The sequence below is a fragment of the Schistosoma haematobium genome, chromosome 2 (assembly GCF_000699445.3).
Source record: "Schistosoma haematobium chromosome 2, whole genome shotgun sequence".
Taxonomy (NCBI): domain Eukaryota; kingdom Metazoa; phylum Platyhelminthes; class Trematoda; order Strigeidida; family Schistosomatidae; genus Schistosoma; species Schistosoma haematobium.
In genome coordinates this window covers 991,619-1,012,723 of record NC_067197.1, presented here as the reverse complement: position 1 = coordinate 1,012,723, position 21,105 = coordinate 991,619, and the positions used below count along the sequence as shown (strand labels likewise).

General features: G+C 38.5%; 1 protein-coding gene across 1 annotated transcript; it reads left to right on the top strand.

Annotated features, from left to right (window-relative positions):
• Window positions 1-2,022: 2,022 nt before the first annotated feature.
• MS3_00006003 (uncharacterized protein) lies at window positions 2,023-19,824 on the top strand. The gene is made up of 3 exons (XM_051214088.1): window positions 2,023-4,926; window positions 7,644-7,925; window positions 14,976-19,824. The coding sequence occupies exons 2-3, from the start codon at window positions 7,690-7,692 to the stop codon at window positions 15,406-15,408; spliced, it is 669 nt and encodes a 222-aa protein (XP_051067210.1). The 5' UTR covers window positions 2,023-4,926; window positions 7,644-7,689; the 3' UTR covers window positions 15,409-19,824.
• Window positions 19,825-21,105: the final 1,281 nt, after the last annotated feature.

Sequence of the window (21,105 nt, the reverse complement as noted above, 5' to 3'; positions counted from 1 at the left end):
AGATCTATGCACGCTTCGTGGAACCAACCTTTGCAGTTGTCGCACTGCATACTAGATGTAACAGCAAAACGGCATCCCGGTCGTTTGCATGAATTTTTCATGAACATATTGACGTAAACTGTGTTATAGATGCTAGCAAAAGCCCAAGACCGTAAAATTACACGAAAAAGCACACTGGAAACGGACAAAAATGGATAAAAACGGATGAGATAAACTGGACTAGCCTTTACGTGAAAAACTGAGAAAAAACCAAATAGTAAGCTGAGGCAAAAACACAGTTAACTATTAAATTGGGTGAAACTCAAAAAAAGTAATCTACTCAACGTGTAGCTCAGGGTAGATTCTTTTGATCAGAAATGGTACTTTTGTTGCGTAAGAATACAGCAAAAGTTTGATAAATGCAAATCACGTTGGGACTAAACTTCCCGTTCGAAAAGCCAAAAGAGGACCCCATTTTTCTTAGTCAGTTATTCGGGGTCTGTCGAGCGTCTTCTAGGCTGTTTCGTGTTCTTCTTCAAGGATGATTTGTGGTGATATTGTGATATTATTACATTATCGCCAATGATTCTAGAGTTCGGTATCATCCACCTATGGAATATAATGACCACGTCATTATATTCAGGTTCAATCTCACTGTGGTCTACTAAGCAAACAAGCTGACATTCTCTGGTACATTGAAGGACGACATGAAAGCGATCGAATATACAGACTCTACGGAATAATGACCAGTCAGTTTGGAAAGGCTATTTGAAATGACACAAAGCTCATACAGACAATAACTTTAGATTCCCTCGATAGTTGTTGATGGAAATCTACCTCAGGTGATGAAAGAAGATCAGGACAGAGCTGAACTTTATTCAGAATTATGCACTGAAAGCGCTAGGTTCTTTAGATACTGAAAAATTAATATGACCGGATGAACTACAATTTAAAATCCTGATACATATTTCAACATACACTGTTATCCCCACACTACGATATTCAAGACGTCACTAAACAAGGTAAGTTACCTACGACTGAAAAGATGCAATTGTAACCATATTTCGCAAGACAGGACTATTTACATAGAACTACAGACCTATCAGCCTCGCCAATGTCGTAGTTGAAGCACTGGTAAGAATAATCACAAAAGAACATTCGTTAATCAGTATTTGATGAAATGTCGCACGGCTGTTTCTTTATGAAGCTGGAAAGTCTGGGGATTGCCAGACCTCTTCTAAAGTGGGTCAACGACCTATTGGTAAATCGTAAATAGAAATTAGGAACACATTACAAATTTTTACTATGGAGACCAGAAATTAGCGAATTATCACAAGGCTATATTGTGGATCATTTACTTTTATGTTATTTGTAGATTAACTCTCGAGTATCATCGAGTCCCCAAAATTACCTTATTCTGGTGACGCCAACATTTAACGAGAAATAATGGGGGAACACAGATGCATGTACACCAAGACGTTCTGGTTAGCTGGTTTCGGACGTCGCCGAACCCTATGGACACTACCAAGTGTGCCTACAGTCATACTGGAGATATGAAATTAAAGGGCATCACAATTAATGAAGAAATAGTGCTAATAGTTCTGTTTCATGATGATCCATGGACAATAAGGAACCAGGATCTAATGGCTGTACTCCGTTCCCATGCAGTTCAAGTCAAGTGGTTCAGAATGCCATGGGTTTGAAGACTGTAGTATACATAGCGTCAATGCTATCAAAACTCGAAAACGGACTTCGGACTGCTGGTAAGAAGGGCAACTAGGATGTGTTGAAAAATGTGAAGGGAATAGTTACCCGTGCAATTCCAGAATCGATAGGTTTACCGTTCACAAGGAGATTCGAGAAGCTAGACCACTTTACTCTGTTTTACCGATGATTAAGAGGTGACCGAATTGCGATTTACAGAATACTTAGAAATTATTTTGAAAGGTTAGAATCTCACGGAATAAAACCAGAAAAGGGACAATGCAGACCGTCTGGTTTCTCTCCTTAATGCGCATATCTGAATTCGACATTGTTTTACTGCTCTGTACCAGATTGGGAACTCAGAAGGTCGTTCTTCTGCCGGGTGAGTTCGCTAGTGATTGCGTCCTGTGTATTGTATGTATATCACGTGGTCGGTTAGAATTGCTATTTTTCTAAGCTCTGGCCATGTACCAGTTGTAGCAAGTTTAAAATTTGTCGCCAGGTTTCTCAATTTGAGAGAAAAGTAGGCAGTTTGGTGTTAATTTTGAGGGAGGTTCCCGTTTCACATAATGTTAGTTTCGAGGCATTTTCCCTCAATACGGAAGTTTCGGGTAAAATTCTCACCTTTTACCACGTGCTAGATGCGCGGTCGCTTATATCCGCTCTGGGTTTTTCTGAGGAATTTTGAAACCTGTCCAAAGCTTTCATTTCCCCTTTTTTTTGTTTGCTTAGTTGAGGGGACATCTGTTCGCTATTTCAACATAACACACTAATTCTCTCAACTTCCGATAGACGTAACCAGTCGTATGGAATTGTTTTTGAAGTCATATTAGGATTTTCTGCTAAGGGCGTCCAAAAATCGAAAATTCCCACTAATTTAGATAAATCTTCCAATTTTGGTGAAAATTCGACCCATGTTGGGGAACTGGCACCAAAACCTCAAAATTTCCCCTAAACCTTGGTAAAGGTCATTTGACTTTGGGGGTTTACCCAAACTTGGGAGATTAGGAGTTCTGCAAAATTTACGCTAACTCTGGGGAAATCTCCATTTGCACAAAGTGTACGTAGACACTGAGAAGATTCAGCAAATTAGTGCATAAGCTTCCCGAAACTTCTAGCAACTTCATGCAAAGCCTCGAAATATCAGTCGAAACAAAACATCGAAATTTTATCCTCCAAAATTCAAATCGGAATATTGACTTGTACATTTTCGGTCTTCCAAATTCAGTCTAGTAGTTTCCCCCCAAGCTGCCTGCATAACTATCTACATCATAGCACCGTGCACAGTTGACTACATAGATCCAACCAAGTAAACTTTCTGCTTAGATAATATTTTATTTTCACATAAGGACCGATAACTGAAGTTCATTCACCTTGTAGACGTAGTCCTTGTCAATCAACACTCACAAACATAACGTCATATTTTTGTCCGACCATAGTTAAAAGGCTGACATAATATTCAGGGCAATATATGTCTAAAAGAAAACAAATATACATTTTACATAAGTCGTTTCATTTCTCCATATTGTGGTTTAAAGAAGTGAGGTGATTCCCTAAAGCTGATTCAAACTTAGGTTTACAGTATTCTGCAAAGATAGATGTTAGTGATGTCATTGGTTTACCAATAAATTTATTTATTTAAACATAAGAACGTTGGTACAGGGAGGCATCGCATATATATGCATCTTACCTTGTCATTCGATTTGTGTTTGGGTTGTGATACTGCCCGGGTGCCCGGACCGAAGCAGGTGGTTCTCTTAGGGAGACACTCCGAGCCTTTGACCTAGAGGTCTAATCCACAAGGCAGTGGAACAACGCTAGGTGTTCATATTTTCCACAGTGGTTGATGATCGTCGCTTTTTAGGAAAAGAAATATAAGATAGTATCTGACTAGCGATGTTTGTCACAGACATGATTTCTGTTAAATGGCAGATGGCACAGGAACTAGATTAAATCAACAAGCTGAGGGTCGATTTATTTGAATATGTATTGTCACTGATATACAATATTCAGAAAGAATATATTACAACTTATCCAAAGAAAATGTACACAAATAAGATGATTGGTGGTACACGATAAGAAATGTTAATCAAACCAGTTCAATCACTGATATGGATACTAGTATACATAATTAGAACACGAAATTGAGCAAGGTATTAGATGTATTACTTTGATGGCAAGCCTTTAAAGAATTCACCAGTTAAAGAGATTGGTGAAAATATTAAAAAAAGATTGTACCAATTAGTGAGTATTATGAAACAGCCACGGAATTGGTTGGCAAAATACGTGTCGCAAAATTGTATATAGACCTATGAAAACGATGCAAACTGAAAGATTGTAAATAGATATGTATGGTAGCAATAGCACACTGACGTCTGTTAGTGCTTAAGAAGCCAGCTAAAACGTGGTAGTACACATTAATTTTTAAATTTTGAATAAACCTACAAGCTACAAATATTGACATATGAATATATATCCAATAAACCATTCTTACTGATTCTTACATTATCTTTCAATATTCATCCATCAATATCTCTTACATCGTACAAGGAACCCTGACTTTCAGAATCTATGACTTGTCTGAAATCTTTCCCACATAAGGAAGCTCTGAAATATGGAGTACTAAACTAGCCAAAAATGGTCTAGTACAGCCGAGGGTGTGTAGAGTCCGCTTTCCGTATTTCGGACACTGTTTACTGTGGGACGGCATTTCCTAACGTTTCTGTGACGGCTTGTAAATTCATTCTCTAGGTTAGAAGCTCGGGGAGTGGCCTACTAATAAAACTACTTTTTTTCGGTTCGGGCAGCCTAGCATTATCCCATCCCATATACAAATTGAATGATAACTACTTGGTATGGCGCATATATATTTTGGTGCCCCTTTAAACCAGTTTTAAATAAATAAATAGAATAAATACTATAGATCGTCCCGGATTACTGATAACCAACTTGCTTTTCGTTTCATAATGACCATGAGTAGTTGCAAGTTTGTTCGATATTGCTCAATCACGGAATTTTTGATCTAATGTAGCCTCTATCTTACTTAGTTCTTCAGGTGTCTGAAGTGAAAATTTCGAAGATCAAAAGTCCATGCAACATTTACTTTTTCGTCTAATTTTGGTTGATTATCTCATCAGACAGATCACTCCCTAACGTTTTGTCAACATTCCAATTGAAAGCCTGGGATCCACAAGCATAAAAATAAGTACCAATTCAGCCTACTCGGCTACGGTACCCCACGACGTACGTAGCATCAGTAATGTCAAAACATCGGTTTTAAATAAACGAATTTCTAGAAATGCATTTAACTATTACTTAAATTTAGATCAGTGACAGGTGGTCTACCAAAATGTAAACATTAGGAAAATTAAGTGGAACGCATCCAGCCTCAAATTCTGATGTATAAACAGCTTTTGTTGCTCTGACAACTCTTATATATTGGATATGATTGCTTACCTCAGGCCTTTTTAACGAATCTTTACACTAACTCATTCATCAGGTACTTCAACACTGACTAAATTGTGAGGGCTAGTGGTACTATCCGGTTGCACAATCTGAAGGTGGAGCGTGGTTCGAAACTGGTATTGGATGGCTTGAAGTCGAACGCCTAAACCACTAGACTTTTGATTGGCACAGTAGCGTGCCATCCTTAATAGTACTCGTGGCATCGTAACCGAGGTCTCCTGTAAATGTAGATTTCAAGTAGATGACTAACGAACTCATCTGGAAGAAGGGTGTATAATGTCATCACAACTAACCACACTAATGCAAAACTTTGTATTTCTTCGAAGAACACTCAGCTTCGAGATCAATCTGATCCATGATATTTTTAAATGTCGCATCCTACTTGTGTACGTACAAGTACTGATTGAGAAACCAGTTTGTGGCTAGTACAAACACCCCTCTAATCTGAGTCGATTATAATATAATATCCTGATTGTTGCTTAAAAAAAATACAATTACGTTATAAAATTGAAACACTTGAAACGTCAGTAAAATCGTTGATAAATCCATCTTGTGGAATAGGCTGCCGTAATATAAAGGCGCCCGTGTGTAAGCCTATTTAACTGACAACTTTTTCCAGTGGTAACGTACATAAAGGCAGGATTATGATCTCGCAGTATTACGTAAGAATCTTTTATTTATTTATTTAAACACATTGGTACAAAGGGGCACTGAATACATATGTGCCACACAAGTCACTTGATTTGTGTGTGGACTATGCTACTGCCCGGGTTCCACAAAACAATGGAGCAACGTTGAGAAATGCAGTCCCATGATAGTCGGTGGTCAACAATAGGTTCATACACCATTTGTCCCCTCAGGATCCCGTAGCCCATGTGCATCATTGGTTTGGAACCAGTGTTTTCTAACTCCTTTAAATGGACCCTCCGTATTCACCAACCCGGTTAGAGCGCCGGACATTCGCTTTTTGTCCTCTCAATTTCGTAGACAACACCCCCACCTCGAGAGGACAGTAAGTAGGACTTCTCTGAAAGTGGCTGTATACGCGTGTCCATTTTGAGAGGAAGAGCGAACTCTCTCCACGCTCAGCCGTACCAGGGCATTTGGGGACTATTAGTATACGTTAGAAATCCAAATACATACATGTATACATTAAGAATACCAGTTAATTTAGTGGTATTGCGTAGAAGAGCATGTTTTAAGTAAAAGTTGGGGTAATTAATAAATAACTAGTTCTCTAAGTGCTTAAAGTTTGCGAAAAGACAAGATTTTGTGGGATAGAAGAGTTTATATAAATGCTGGAGATTTTCCCACTGATGGAAACATCGGAAGAAAACTTCAGACCATTGGGAACTCGGATCTCTGTGATATGACGGGATAAAACGTCAAAATTAGATTGATTTACTGATTATGATTTCTATTCAACATTACTCCCGTTTTGATTCAATGTGATGAGTACTCAGTATGGTATTTGTTTTGTTTTCCCCTATGACGTTTTTCTCTGTATAACATACGATATCCTTGTATTAAGCTAACATGAACTATACTCAGCATATGATTTGTTATAATTGTAAGTATTTTTCATATATGTGATATTATTCTAATTATTAATCAAGAATGGGTTTATGAATCAATATATAAACGGGTGTATTTCCGGCTAAACTTGTCGTGGTTGTTCGTACTTCTGGCTGTTTGTGGAATATATTTCCCACTTCCGAACTTGGACTTCTCTCTAGTTAGCGGGGCTGGGACGCGTTGGAATAGCTAGCTTATCTGCCATCGTGTCACAAAATTTTCGTTCTGTTCTCAAATTAGGTGAACTCGTAATCGCTTCAAACATAGCACTCTGGTCTCGTTTTTCCAAAAGATTTGCTTATTTCTCCATCGTCCCTTTATATACTTAAAATGTGGGACCTAGATAAGAGACGCCTGCTTCAAATGTTTCACAACCATTGGATAAGACGAGGGTTCATTATGGTGTCAAATAATTAAGGGCTAATATTTTCGACCCTAAATTAGTCAAACTGATTCCCCTGGTTTATTGTCCAGCAAGTTCGTGAGTCCCAGGTAAGTATGCGTCCAAGACTAACATTTTTGCTGTGGATTACGATTTGAAAATGAGATCTTACCTGAATTAATATCCATCAGGTCTATCCATCACTATCGACTAGAATACTTATTAAATCATCAAACTGACTGAAACACAGGGACGTTCATGTATAATGTGGATAGCCAGTCATACATAACTTAGAACCTGTGACATATGTACCAGTTCAAGTTAACATATCAGAATCTCGTATAACTTATTTGATATCCAGGGGATTAATATTTGGACCATCCCAACAGTTGTTAGAGGTAATGTTTATTATTCATAATGTCAATTTTTATAAATCATGAGGTTTTGACACTAAGCTCTTCTTTCATTAACCGTGTTTTCATCCCGTTCATTCTTACGTTACACAATTTGACTAAACATTTCTACTCTCCTTTCTTAGATATATTACTGTTGGTCTTATATATACATAACACTACGGATTTTAAATGCCTGACACTACCAAACGTGGTTTATTTGTGGTTTTCGAAGGTGTTGAAAAATGTGGCAAAAAGACACAATCAGAACTATTACAAGAAGCTTTAACTCAAATTACCGGCAAACAAGCTTTGTTGATTCATTTTCCTGACAAAAGTACACCAATAGGGAAACTACTGGCTGAATACTCTGATGAAAAACTCCAACTAGAACCACATGCAGCTCATCTTCTTTATATAGCTAACAGGTAGGCGATTCTTGATTACCCGTTAATACTTGAGACATTTTACATGTTATTGAGTTACTTAGGTCAAATTACCAGTTTCATAACCTTCATGTAGTATCAATAAAACAAATTTTCATTGATAAACTCTTGAACTTCGAGTATCGAATAGTTCATTACATCTTTAATGGCGACTTCAATTGTTATAAGTATGTTTCACGGTTTTTACATTAACTTGCTTATTAGTACATTCCATTTATTTACCAGGGAATCATTTTTTTTATCGATCTTGATGCGAGTTGAATAGACAGGAAAACGAACGTAGCAGAATAACCTGAATTTATTTTATTTCATGGTTTCTCCTCAGCTGCATACAACTTAAACATAATAGTATTAAGCTAGACCACCTTGGGAATCCTGGAAGCACTGGGCGGTCGTTTCGTCCTAGTGTGAGACTCCTCAGCAGTGTGCACCTACGATACCGCACGCAGAACTCGAACTCAAGACGTTCGGTCTTGCGCGCGAATGCACAGACTAAACCACCGAGCCGGCATTCAACTGTGTGGAAAGAAAAAATTGATATTCACAGTTACATAATAATAATAATAACAATAAATAGATTGATTGAGATGAAAATGGGTGTAGTTCAAATAAAACTCAAGAATGTATGAAAACTTACTTACTTACTTACTTACTTACTTACTTACTTACTTACTTACTTACTTACTTACTTACTTTACTTACTTACTTACTTACACTTACTTACTTACTACTTACTTACTACTACTTACTTACTCACTTACTTACTTACTTCACTTCACTTACTCACACTACTCACTCACTTTACTTCTCACTCACTCACTCACTCACTACTTCACTTCACTCACCACTCACTCACTCACTTCACTACTTCTCACTCACTGCACTTACTTCACCACTTGCTTCTCACTTCACTTCCACTTACCACTTCTCTTACTTGCACTCACTTCACCACTTACTTCACTCTTCCTCACTACTCACTTCTCACTTCTTCACTACTCACTTTACTCACTTCACTTACCACTACTACTTACTTACTACTTACTTACTTACTTCACTTACTTACTTACTTACTTACTTACTTACTTACTTACTTACTTACTTACTTACGCCTGTTACTCCTCGTGAAGGAGCATAGGCCGCTCACCAGCATTCTCCATCCAACCCTGTCCTGGGCAATCCTTTCCAGCTCCTTCCAGTTGTAATTCATCCTTTTCATATCCGCTTCTATTATCCGACGTAATGTGTTCTTTGGCCTTCCTATTTTACGCTCTCCTTCAGGATTCCAAGTTAGGGCTTGCCTCGTGATGCAGTTTGATGATTTGCATAATGTATGTCCTATCCATTTCCATCGTCTTTTCCTAATTTCTTCAGCTGGAAGTTGGTTTGTTCTCTCCCACAGAAGGCTATTGCTGATGGTGTCCGGCCAATGGATGTTGAGTATCTTGCGTAGACAATAGTTTATAAATACTTGTACTTTCTTGATTGTGGTTGTTGTAGTTCTCCAAGTTTCAGCTCTGTACAGTAGAACTGCCTTGACGTTCGTATTGAAGATTCTCACTTTGATATTGGTTGAAAGTTGTTTTGAGTTCCATATGTTCTTCAATTGTAGGAACGCGACCCTTGCTTTACAAATCCTTGCATTTACGTCTGCACCTGAACCTCTTTGTTCATCGATGATGCTTCTCAGGTATGTGAAGGATTCTACATCTTAAAGAGTTTCGCCATCAAGAGTGATTGGATTGCTATTCTCCGCTTTGAATTTGAGGACCTTGGTTTTCCCCTTGTGTATACTGAGGCCTACTGATGCAGAGAGTGCTGCTACACTGGCTGTCTTTATCTGCATTTGTCCATGTGTATGCGATAGAAGGGCCGGGTCATCTGCGAAGTCCAAATCGTCTAATTGATTCTCAGCTGTCCATTGTATTCCGTGTTTTCCCTCAGATGTCGAGATCTTCATAATCCAATCGGCCACCAGAAGAAAGAGGAAGAAGGAGAGTAAACAGCCTTGTCTGACTCCGGTCCTTACTTGGAATGAATCTGTCAGCTGTCCTCCATGCACTACTTTGCACTGTAGTCCGTCGTATGAGTTCCGGATAATATTGACAATCTTCTCAGGAACTCCGTAGTGTCGAAGAAGTTTCCATAACGTCCTCCTATCTACACTGTCGAATGCCTTTTCGTAATCAATGAAGTTGATGTACAGTGACGTGTTCCACTCAACTGATTGTTCGACGATGATCCGTAGTGTCGCAATTTGGTTTGTGCACGACCAATCCTCACGGAATCCAGCTTGTTGATCTCGAAGTTGGGCGTCTACTGCATCTTTCATCCGGTTCAGCAACACTCTGTTAAAGACTTTCCCTGGTATTGACAGTAGTGTAATGCCTCTGTAGTTTTCACATTTGCTCAGATCTCCTTTCTTTGGAATCTTGACGAGGTGTCCTTCTTTCCAGTCCATCGGCACTTGTTCCTCCTCCCAAATCTTTTTGAATAGAGGGTGAAGCATGTTTGTAGTTACTTCGATGTCTGACTTCAGTGATTCAGCTGGTATATTGTCATGTCCTGCTGCTTTCCCGTTCTTGATTTGTCTGATGGCCATTCTGGTTTCTTCCGTCGTTGGTGACTGACATCTATGGGAAGATCTATGTGTGCTGCTTCGATGTTCGATGGATTCATTGGAGCCGGCCTATTCAGGAGTTCCTCGAAGTATTATACCCATCTGTTCCGCTGTTGTTGAATTTCAGTGATTGGCCTGCCTTCTTTGTCCTTTGCCGGTCTCTGGTTTACTGTATTTCCCTGCTAGTTTCTTCGTTGTGTCGTAAAGTTGTCTCATATTTCCTTCCCTTGCAGCATTTTCCGCCGTCCTTGCTAGTTCTTTCAAGTATTTCTTCTTGTCTGCTCTAGTGCTCTTCTTCACTTGCTTGTTTGCTTCTATTTATTCAGCTTGTGCTTGGACTTTCTCTGTCCGTGTTCAGCTGTTGTTAATTGCTGTCTTCTTGTTCTTACTTTCTTTGATCTTGTCCAGTGTTTCTATAGAGATCCATTCCTTATGATGGTATTTCTTTAGACCCAGAACCTCTTGACACGTTGAAGTCAATGTTTCTTTGATGCCTTTCCAGTTGTCCTCCATACTAGTTGTTCTTCCTTCAGTAGATCCTGTAAGGCTTGGAACCTGTTGTTGAGAGCTATCTTGAATTCATTGAGTTTGTCAGTATCTCAAAGGAAGGCTGTATTGAACCTTTGTAGTGCTGTTTGTCCGCTTGTCCAGTTATTTTTCAGCTTCAGTTTTAGATTGGCTACAACTAGGTGGTGATCTGAAGCTATGTCAGCACCTCTCCTGGTTCTCACATCTTCCATTGTCCTTCGGAATTTTTTATTGATGCAGATATGATCTATCTGGTTCTCTGGAGTGTGGTCCAGTGAGATCCATGTAGCTTTGTGTATACGTTTGTGTGGAAATATTGTGCCTCCTATGACCAATTTGTTGAATGCACACAGATTTGCGAATCTTTCTTCATTTTCGTTTCTTTCACCCAGTCCATGTCGTCCCATGATATCTTCATATCCGGTGTTGTCTATTCCGACTTTGGCATTTAGATCTCCCATCAGAATGGTGAGGTCCTTTCTTGGGCACTTCCCTATGATTGATTGCAGCCTCTAATAGAATTGATCTTTAATTTCGTCGTTGCTATCATTAGTGAGTGCATAACATTGGATAATATTCATTATGATCCCCTCCTTCTTTGTTTTGAATGATGCTTTGATGATTCTGGATCCGTGAGATTCCCATCCTACAAGTGCATTTCGTGTTACTTGGGACAGCATTAGAGCAACTCCCTGAGTGTGTGGAGCATTTTCCTCTTCATGACCGAAGTATAGTAGTATCTCTCCCGTATTTAGCCTTTGTTGTCCAGCTTGGGTCTAATGGGTTTCGCTGATTCCCAGTACTGCCAAGTTGTATCTCCTCATTTCCGTTGCAAGTTGACTGGTCTTCCCGGTTTCCCACATTGTTCGGACGTCCCATGTACTTATGAAAATTGTTGCTCTGGTTGTTAAAAGGGGCATCGGCCTCGTGGCTTCCGAAGGAACTCGGCTTTCACCATGAAGCGTCATAATTCTTCTAAATGAAGACCTTCTAACTCTCAGGGCATAGTTTAAATGGTTTGAATTATTTTTTCTGGTGAGCGTTTTTTTAGCGAGTTAGTTTTCTACGGGATGGGGATGCTAACCCCATGCCCAACCCTCCTCCTTTACCCGGGCTTGGGACCGGTAGTAACTCCAGAAGAGCTACAGCCGGAGTTAATGTATGAAAAGAAAAGGAAGAATTAATTTTTGGTTGTATGCAGCTGATGTAAATCACGAAATATAATGAATTCAGGTTATTTTACCATGTTTGTGGTTCTTAATTTATTTAAATTTATCAATAGGAAATATCGTATGAAATTCCTAATTCAGTGTTAAAAAATTAGTCTGGTAGAATTCTTTCTTGTTTTATTACTACATATCAAAGGCATCCAACAAATTGTAACTCGGTAGTTATGAGTTAAGTCTCAGTCATGAGTGAGATTTTTTTCACAGATCATTGATATCCAAGATGACTCCTAAATATGTAGGCTATCGGTCGGTAAGTACTATGTTAAAACTGGTTACAAACCCTCTCTACTTTAAATATTTTCACCAGGCAGATGTTACCATTAATCCATAAGAAAGTCAGAGTAAATATACACACCCGTAAATGGTTGCCTAGCAGCAAAAAGCATACTTATTGCATTATTGTTCATTTCTGCATATTAGTATCACTTTGATTCAAAGCATAAAATTAGTATTCACATATTGAGTCTTTTAGCTTCAAGGGTTTAAGTTGATGCATTTGAACGTTTATAACTGCATCATACCTAACTACAATTATTTGAATACATACCTGTACAAAGGGGGCACGAAATACACAATAAAAATGAGTCTGAGAACAGATAGAGAATGTAAATTGCACATGAGATAAAGGAGAACAACAACGGACAGGAATTACTGGATGAAAATGAAATAATAATAATAATAATAATAATAATAATAATAATAATAATAATAATAATAATAATAATGGGAGAAACAGTTCAGCAGTTTAAAAATCCCCATAGAATATTCAAAAATGAAAAATATTTGAGCGAACAATTGTTTTCAATAACTTCACCATCATCATCATCAGGCTCTACGGTTCAGAATTATGGTGATCTTTTACAAAGGCCAAAATAAGGCATGGCATTAATGAATTTGACAATGTTATATGTTAAAAATGGTGAACGTGTGAATCTGTTACGACATAGATACAATTCAAAATTGTGTTATTCACAAATTAGACCAGCCATTTAATAAAGGTCAAAATGATTTGGAGTAAAGTGTCAAGTCACAATCAGTACAACAATAGTAATATCGCAAAGAATGAAAATGCAAAAACTCGCGTGAATAAAATGCATAGTAGGGGAATTTCATCTTGTCAGGCTAATCACGTGTTCTTGATATGAGTTGTGTTAAAGTCCTGTAGAATAGACACTGGGAGGGAATCTAGTGTGGATATTCAACGTAAATATATTTCCACACCAAAAACTCGACACAATCCAACAACAATGAACAATCAATAAGAAAAACAATAATAAGGATAAGAGAATATATAACTCATCTGACACCACCTATCAGACTATTTACATGTTCGACTAAGCAGACAACCAATCATTATTATCCTCACCCACTCATCATTTTCACACTTGGTAGATAGTGAACATTATATCAAAATAGAGGAAGCATTCTCTGTTTTATATCACGTTCCAAAAAAACCTACCTCAAGGAGCTAGATTACGGCTACTCTACATAGCCGAAGCCATCTAGATCAATTCCAGAAAACCGAACTTATATATCCAGCCTTTATGTTTACCTTGGCCTACGACTGAATCACCGGATACCTAAACTGAATATTGTAAACCTCTTACCCCCTTCCCGTTTTTTAATCATAATTACCCTTGATAACACCCCTCATATTACATACTATATTCACACAACAATATTATTATTATTATTATCTCGATTAACAAGATGAAATTCTCCTACTATGCATTTTATTCACGCGAGTTTTTGCATTTTCATTCTTTGCGATATTACTATTGTTGTACTGATTGTGACTTGACACTTTACTCCAAATCATTTTGACCTTTATTAAATGGCTGGTCTAATTTGTGAATAACACAATTTTGAATTGTATCTATGTCGTAACAGATTCACACGTTCACCATTTTTAACATATAACATTGTCAAATTCATTAATGCCATGCCTTATTTTGGCCTTTGTAAAAGATCACCATAATTCTGAACTGTAGAGCCTGATGATGATGATGGTGAAGTTATTGAAAACAATTGTTCGCTCAAATATTTTTCATTTTTGAATATTCTATGGGGATTTTTAAACTGCTGAACTGTTTCTCCCATTATTATTATTATTATTATTATTATTATTTCATTTTCATCCAGTAATTCCTGTCCGTTGTTGTTCTCCTTTATCTCATGTGCAATATACATTCTCTATCTGTTCTCAGACTCATTTTTATTGTGTATTTCGTGCCCCTTTTGTACAAATATTTATTTGTTCAAATTAATAAACAATAACTATACATGACTGGCGTATCTAGTGGAGTAACCGATGCAGTTTAATCCGGTACTCGAGAGTATAGGCAAGGTACACGGTGCTATTCGTTATAAATCTATCCTGTGTATATAATAGCTTAAGCTTTATGTTTTTAATTTTGATTGAGATCATGAACTGATAATAATAATAATCTCCACAACCACTATACTGACTTATGTTTTTGTTTGTTCAAGTACTCAGTGGGCATATTTTCGCTAAATAACTTTTTTTGACTTACGGTTTGTGTGTAGTGAAGTCTATCAAATAGTAGTTAATATAAATGTTTGGTTAGGTTCATTGTTGATAAATCTTGGACCGAACTATCTACCTCATTTAAAAAAAAAGTTTTGTTTTCACTGTAGATGGGAACGTCAAGATGAAATTTCGAATGCATTAAAAGCTGGTATTAGCGTTGTTGTAGATCGTTACAGTTATTCTGGTATTGCTAACACAGCCGCTAAATTTCATCCACTCTCTGAATTTGATTGGAAATGGTGCCGTTCTATGGAGTATGGGTTACTGCAACCTGATTTTATATTTTGCCTTGCTCCAGAAAATTTTGCTGAAATTTCAGTTCGTGACGCATTTAGTGACAAAAAGTTTGAAACAATGGATTTTCAAAAACGAATTCTTATTTATTACGGTCGTTTATCACGTGAAATGGAGTCTGAGTTAAGTGAGAATGATGACACAAATGAGCGTGAACCGAGACTCTGGCATTGGATACCAGCAACAGGTCAAACTGTGGATGAAACGCATTCGTGTATAATGTCGATTATTGATTCTAAATTATAAGCCAGTTTTTTAATAAAATTATCTATTCATTATATTTACTTTTGACTATTATTTATTTTGTTGTTAATGATGACTATTAAGAATAGTCAATCGAATTGAAGTAGTATCAGTAGTTCATATTGAAATGAGGCACAATGTGCTAAGCAAAGATGATTCATCGGTTGTTAAGTTTGTGAATATCCATCACCTGGAGTGGTTGGGATGTGTCACGTTTGTCGAATCATCATCTACTTCGATATGCAGTGGTAGTTGAAGTGTGAGTGAATCAAAAAGCTAGTTGTCAAGTTTTCTGGGGATGCTAGATCCCCAGAAATCGCTTGATTAACGTCTTGTTTTTGTAATTTTGGAAATTTGAATTTCTCGTTTCTCTCCAAAAGCGCTCATTTCTACCTTCAGATTGTATTTCCCACTTGAAAAGACGCTAAATGTAGTTGATTCGTCCCCTCTTTTAATATGCTATTTTGTGACGTTTCCTAAGGACATTTTTATGCTGTATATATACGTTTGAGTTGTGTGCTTGTTCTTGCTTGAGATTCTCGGTGCTTGTGGAATATACCTTTTCATCATCTGAACCGGGTCTTCTTCTGGTTATCAGGGCTCGGATGCACCCAAGTCATGGTGATATCAAGCTATTTAGTTATATGGTCTGCGTGATGACCTTGGTCAATCGTTAGAGACGTGCAACACGACTCATAATTGGTCAGAGGGACTCAAATGCACTCAATGTTCATTTAGATTTTGGCTTCCAGTATCCCCTTGCACATAAATTTCTGTTCAATCTTATTGAACCATATCCTTTATTTCCGGTCTTTCTAATTGCTATCACATTGTTTTGATCCCTTTACTACTCATTTTATTCATTTCATCTCGTCGTTTTGACGCGGTGGGTAAATTGAGCTAATGCACGTGCCATCCCGTATGTTGATCTTGACTAACAAAATTATTCTTACGATTTCATACAAGTTATCCCATTTATAAATTAGGATATATTCTTCTGACACGATTGAAAAGTATTCTGAAGAAAACTATTTTGTAGATTATTGAAGTCTAAGTATAGACCGCCTCATGTGTCCTTACGATAAGTATATCTTCCCAATCGACCATTTGTATTACTCTTTAGAAGATAACACTGGTTAATTAACCATACTTGAACTTTGATTACGTGGTAATGATTATTCTCAACAATTCATAACTAAGTATGAGAAGACTAAAGCGAAGGAAATGCAGTATGCTACGGTTGAGAAACATGGCTTCAAGGATGATGAAATAACTAGAAAGATTGGTTCTAGATTAAAAGACGTAATAAAAGGATATATACAATTACCAACCCGATCTCCATATATCAAACGAATTAAGACGGTTGTTTGTGAACAATTCTCCCTATACTACCTCCAAATGTATCTACCAGTTTATATCTACGCCCAAAAGTACATACATTAGAAGAACAGAAAAGGAGGATTAGTATCCGCATCTCTAAGCACATTTCACAAAAGTTTAAACTAGGGGAACACTTTTTTAGCATTGTGACTGAACATCATCTGTTTGTCAATGACCATGATGTTTATGTCTCAGAGTCATCTAAGATACTTAGTAGAAAAAAGGGCGTTGAATTTACTGTGGCTTGATGTAGCGATTTCCGTCAAAAGATTTAAGCCAAACATATTCATCCAGTCACCAACCTTGTTTTGTCGTGGTACCTTTAATCATAAATGTTTGTTACTCGTTTCGCATGACACTGATCATTAATCCCCATCTTTATCTGATCTGTGATCAGTCAATTTTGTTTCAAGGGTTACATAAATATCGCATTAATATCTCATCTTTAAATAATTCTGTTACTATGCTCTTAGTTTTCATTCTGGGATATTCTTATCATCAACCTATGAATACTCATGTTATCTAGCGAATAAATATATCTTGCATTTTCCACTAATCTCTGATAAGAACTTATATTGTATGATGAAGTATGTAATCTTATTCTCAATGATGTGAACACCATTATGTTTAAGTTGTAAACAGCTGATGAGAAATCGCGCAATATGACGACTCCATATTATCTTGTCACTTCAATTGTTTTTGTTTTAGTCTAATTCTTGTGATATAGATTCAAATGTATTTAATGATACTTATGCTTTTGAAAATTTTCTGGGTTACAAATTGATAAATATACAGTAAATTCTTACAATGTGCGACAAAATCGATAGATGTTAACGGTGTGTTGTATTTGTAAATTTCTAAATTGGTGTAATGACAGGTGTTGCTACTCATTTTCAATTGTTTTTGCCTTAAATTTCATTAGTACTGATACTAGTAATATATATTCTATAGACCAGTAAATATAATCGTCAGAACTTATCGTCGACCCAAATCACTTGGGATTAGAAAAGGTCGACCCTAAAAATACACACCGCCTTATCCCACGGATATCCGTCTCCAGCGGTAACGTCTCAAGTACGGGGCTAACACAAAAATTGCCCATAAAAAGGTCGTGTGTGACCGACCTCAAGCAGTTGTCCCTTGGGCACTGCGGTCACGCTCCCAGGTTACTAAGACCACTTCTAATCCTATTTCGTTTTCAGGTACCTCCAAAGAACCCATCCACGGTGTGGGCAACCGGGAAGTGAAAACCGCCCTCATACCTCTAACAGCACTTAAGACCACTGTATTCATAATCAACCTCCCTCTTCAATTCCTATTATTCCCCCTACATCGACTTCAAACTCTAAACTTCTTTTTTCGGCTCCCTCCTCAAGTGTCACCATAGCCAACGATTCTAGTGCTCAAAATACTGTCCCAGGTCTACTGAAATCTCGCTCCAAACTACACATCAGAGAATTCAGCATACGCACCCGGTGTCGAATCGGCCAACAGGCCTCGTTGGCTAAAACCATATAATTTCGTCCCATTGATGTATGCTGTGTCTCCGAAACACGCATACAGGATCCTTGTGTAGTCATTAATTTGACCTCACCTAGTCAAAATGGAGAACCGACGAGATACACCCTCCGTGTATCTGGCGACGCGATGGATAGTTCTCGTGGACTGGCAGGTGTAGGCATAGCGCTAAGTACAAGAGCGTAACAAGCATTATTAGAGTGACCGCCGTTAACAGTCATTTATGTGCTGTTCGGCTAAACGGCTCCGTAAAAACTTGGAAGGATAGGAACACACGTCATCGCCTTTTTTCGTCATTTCTGCATACTCTTCCACTGACTGCAGCCCGGATGAAGTGAAAGATGACTTTTACAAAAGCTTTTTGAGCTTCTTCATAGAGCTAAACGTTCAGACATAGTGCTCGCAGCGGGTGACTTTAATGCCCGCGTAGGTAGCTTAAACCAAAAAGAAAGACATTTAGGTGAGTATTTTAGTATCTCAGCCAAGCGAACCCCTAATGGTGGTCGTCTGCTGCAGCTGTGCTCCGACAAGCGTTTATTTTTAGCAAACACTAATTTTAAGCACCAAACCAACGATGGACTCGAATAGGTCATATTGCCATCAATCGTTGTTGGAGAGGGTCGATAGATTGTCGCTTGTCCTGAAATACCCGCTTGGACTCCAACCATGCTCTAATAAGGACACGCATCTGCTTGCGCCTCACTGGACTTAGGAAAGCCACATTACGAAGTCCTATTAGAATTGAATTGAGTGACGAGAAAGCCGAAAGTAGGATCTAGAAACAACTGAGGTCACAGTTAAGCAGTTCTGAAAACGAGGATGACCCAGATATTGCTTGGAAAGACATAAAAACAGCAGCGACATCTATTAGTGACTTAAACCAAAGGGTCACATAAAGCCATTGAATTTCTGTTGAGTCTATTGCACTGGTAGATTCTCGTAAACTCATCCCATCAGGCTATGAACACGATGAAGAGCGACAATAAATCAGATCTAGGTTAACCAAAAGTCTAAGAAACGACCGTGAGCAGTGGTGGGCAACGAAAGCAAAAGAGATGGAAAAGTCGGCGACTATAGGGAACACAAGACAGCTTTACAGACTAATAAAAGAAACTGGAATTAATAAGTCAAGTGTAAGTCAGGCTATTTCGGAAAAAGACGACACTTTGATCTGCTCCCAGTCCGGACGTTTAGAACGATGGGGGGAACATTTCAGAGAACAATTCAGCTGGCCTTCAGCCACTCTACAACTACCCTCCATTCCAAGACAGTGTGAATGGAAGATTGAGGTAGATCCCCCAACTCTAGCAGAAGTTCAAAAGGCTATAGTTAATCTGAAATGAGGAAGGGCAGCTGGTCCAGATGGATTGGCTCCAGAAGTCTTTAAGGATGGTGGTCTAATTTTAGCGATTAGGTTGACTAATATTTTAGCTAAGATCTGGGAATTAGACGTTATCCCATCTGAATGGTCGCAATCACTTATCGTCCCAATATATAAGAGAGGGTTAAAATCATCCTGTGACAACCATGGAGGGATTAATTTAACTAATATAATATCTAAAATACTAGCCTCGATAATTATCACACGCCTAACTAAGACTCGTGAACTGCAAACACGAGAGAACCAAGCTGGCTTCAGACCTGGTCGTGGCTGCATCGACCACATATTTACCATTCGTCAGGTTCTAGAACATAGGCATACTTATCGACGTCCGACAATGGTGGTCTTTCTCGACTTAAATGCAGCATTTGACTCGGTAGACCGCGAGACTCTGTGGCAGTGTCTGTCATTGAAAGGCGTACCTCAGAAGTACATAAACCTTGTGAAGGCTCTTTACTCGAACACTACCAGTCGAGTCAGAGCTTATGGCGAACTGTCATCTGCTTTTGCAACCTCAAGTGGTGTTCGTCAAGGCTGTCCACTTTCTCCATTTTTGTTTAACTTCATCATAGACCTATTGATGGAAATAACACTCTCGTCGACTGAATTCTCGGGTATTGATCTCCTTCCAGGAGGTCCACTTATCGACTTAGAATATGCAGATGACATATTCCTGTTTGGTGAAGACGCTGATAAAATGCAGAGTCTTTTGGTAGCACTAAGCAACAATGCCAGAATGTTTGGAATACGCTTCTCTCCCTCTAAATGCAAGTTGTTGCTTCAGGACTGGTCTGCGTCAACACGTGAACTAAGGATAGGGAGTGAAGCAGTCGAACGCGATGACAACTTCACTTATCTTGGAAGTCTGACCAGCCCTAATGGGCTGGTATCGGACAAAATCTCAGCACGGATTCGAAAAGCTCGTTTGGCTTTTGCCAACTTACGTCACCTTTGGTGAAGGCGAGATATCCATCTATCAATAAAAGGACGAGTATACTGCGCGGCAGTCCGTTCTGTTTTACTTTACGGCAGCGAAACATGGCCTTCAAGGGTAGAAGACACCCGTAAGCTACTAGTATTTGACCACAGATGCCTTAGAAATATTGCTGGCGTCTGTTGGGATCACCGGGTAAGTAGTAGTGAGGTTAGACACAGGGTATTAGGGAATGATGGTAAATCAGTTGATGAGGTTGTGAATCTTCATCGACTGAGATGGTTGGGCCACGTGTTACGTATGCCTGAACACCGATTACCACGACGTGCAATGGTAACCGGTGTAGGGGATGGTTGGAAGAATGTTAGGGTTGGCCAAACCAAAACGTGGCATCAGTGCTTGAAGTCACTAACTTCTAGTCTGAGCCATGTTGGTAGACGCAGACTACTTGGTTGGGGTCCGCGTGACTATCGTAACCGATGGTTGG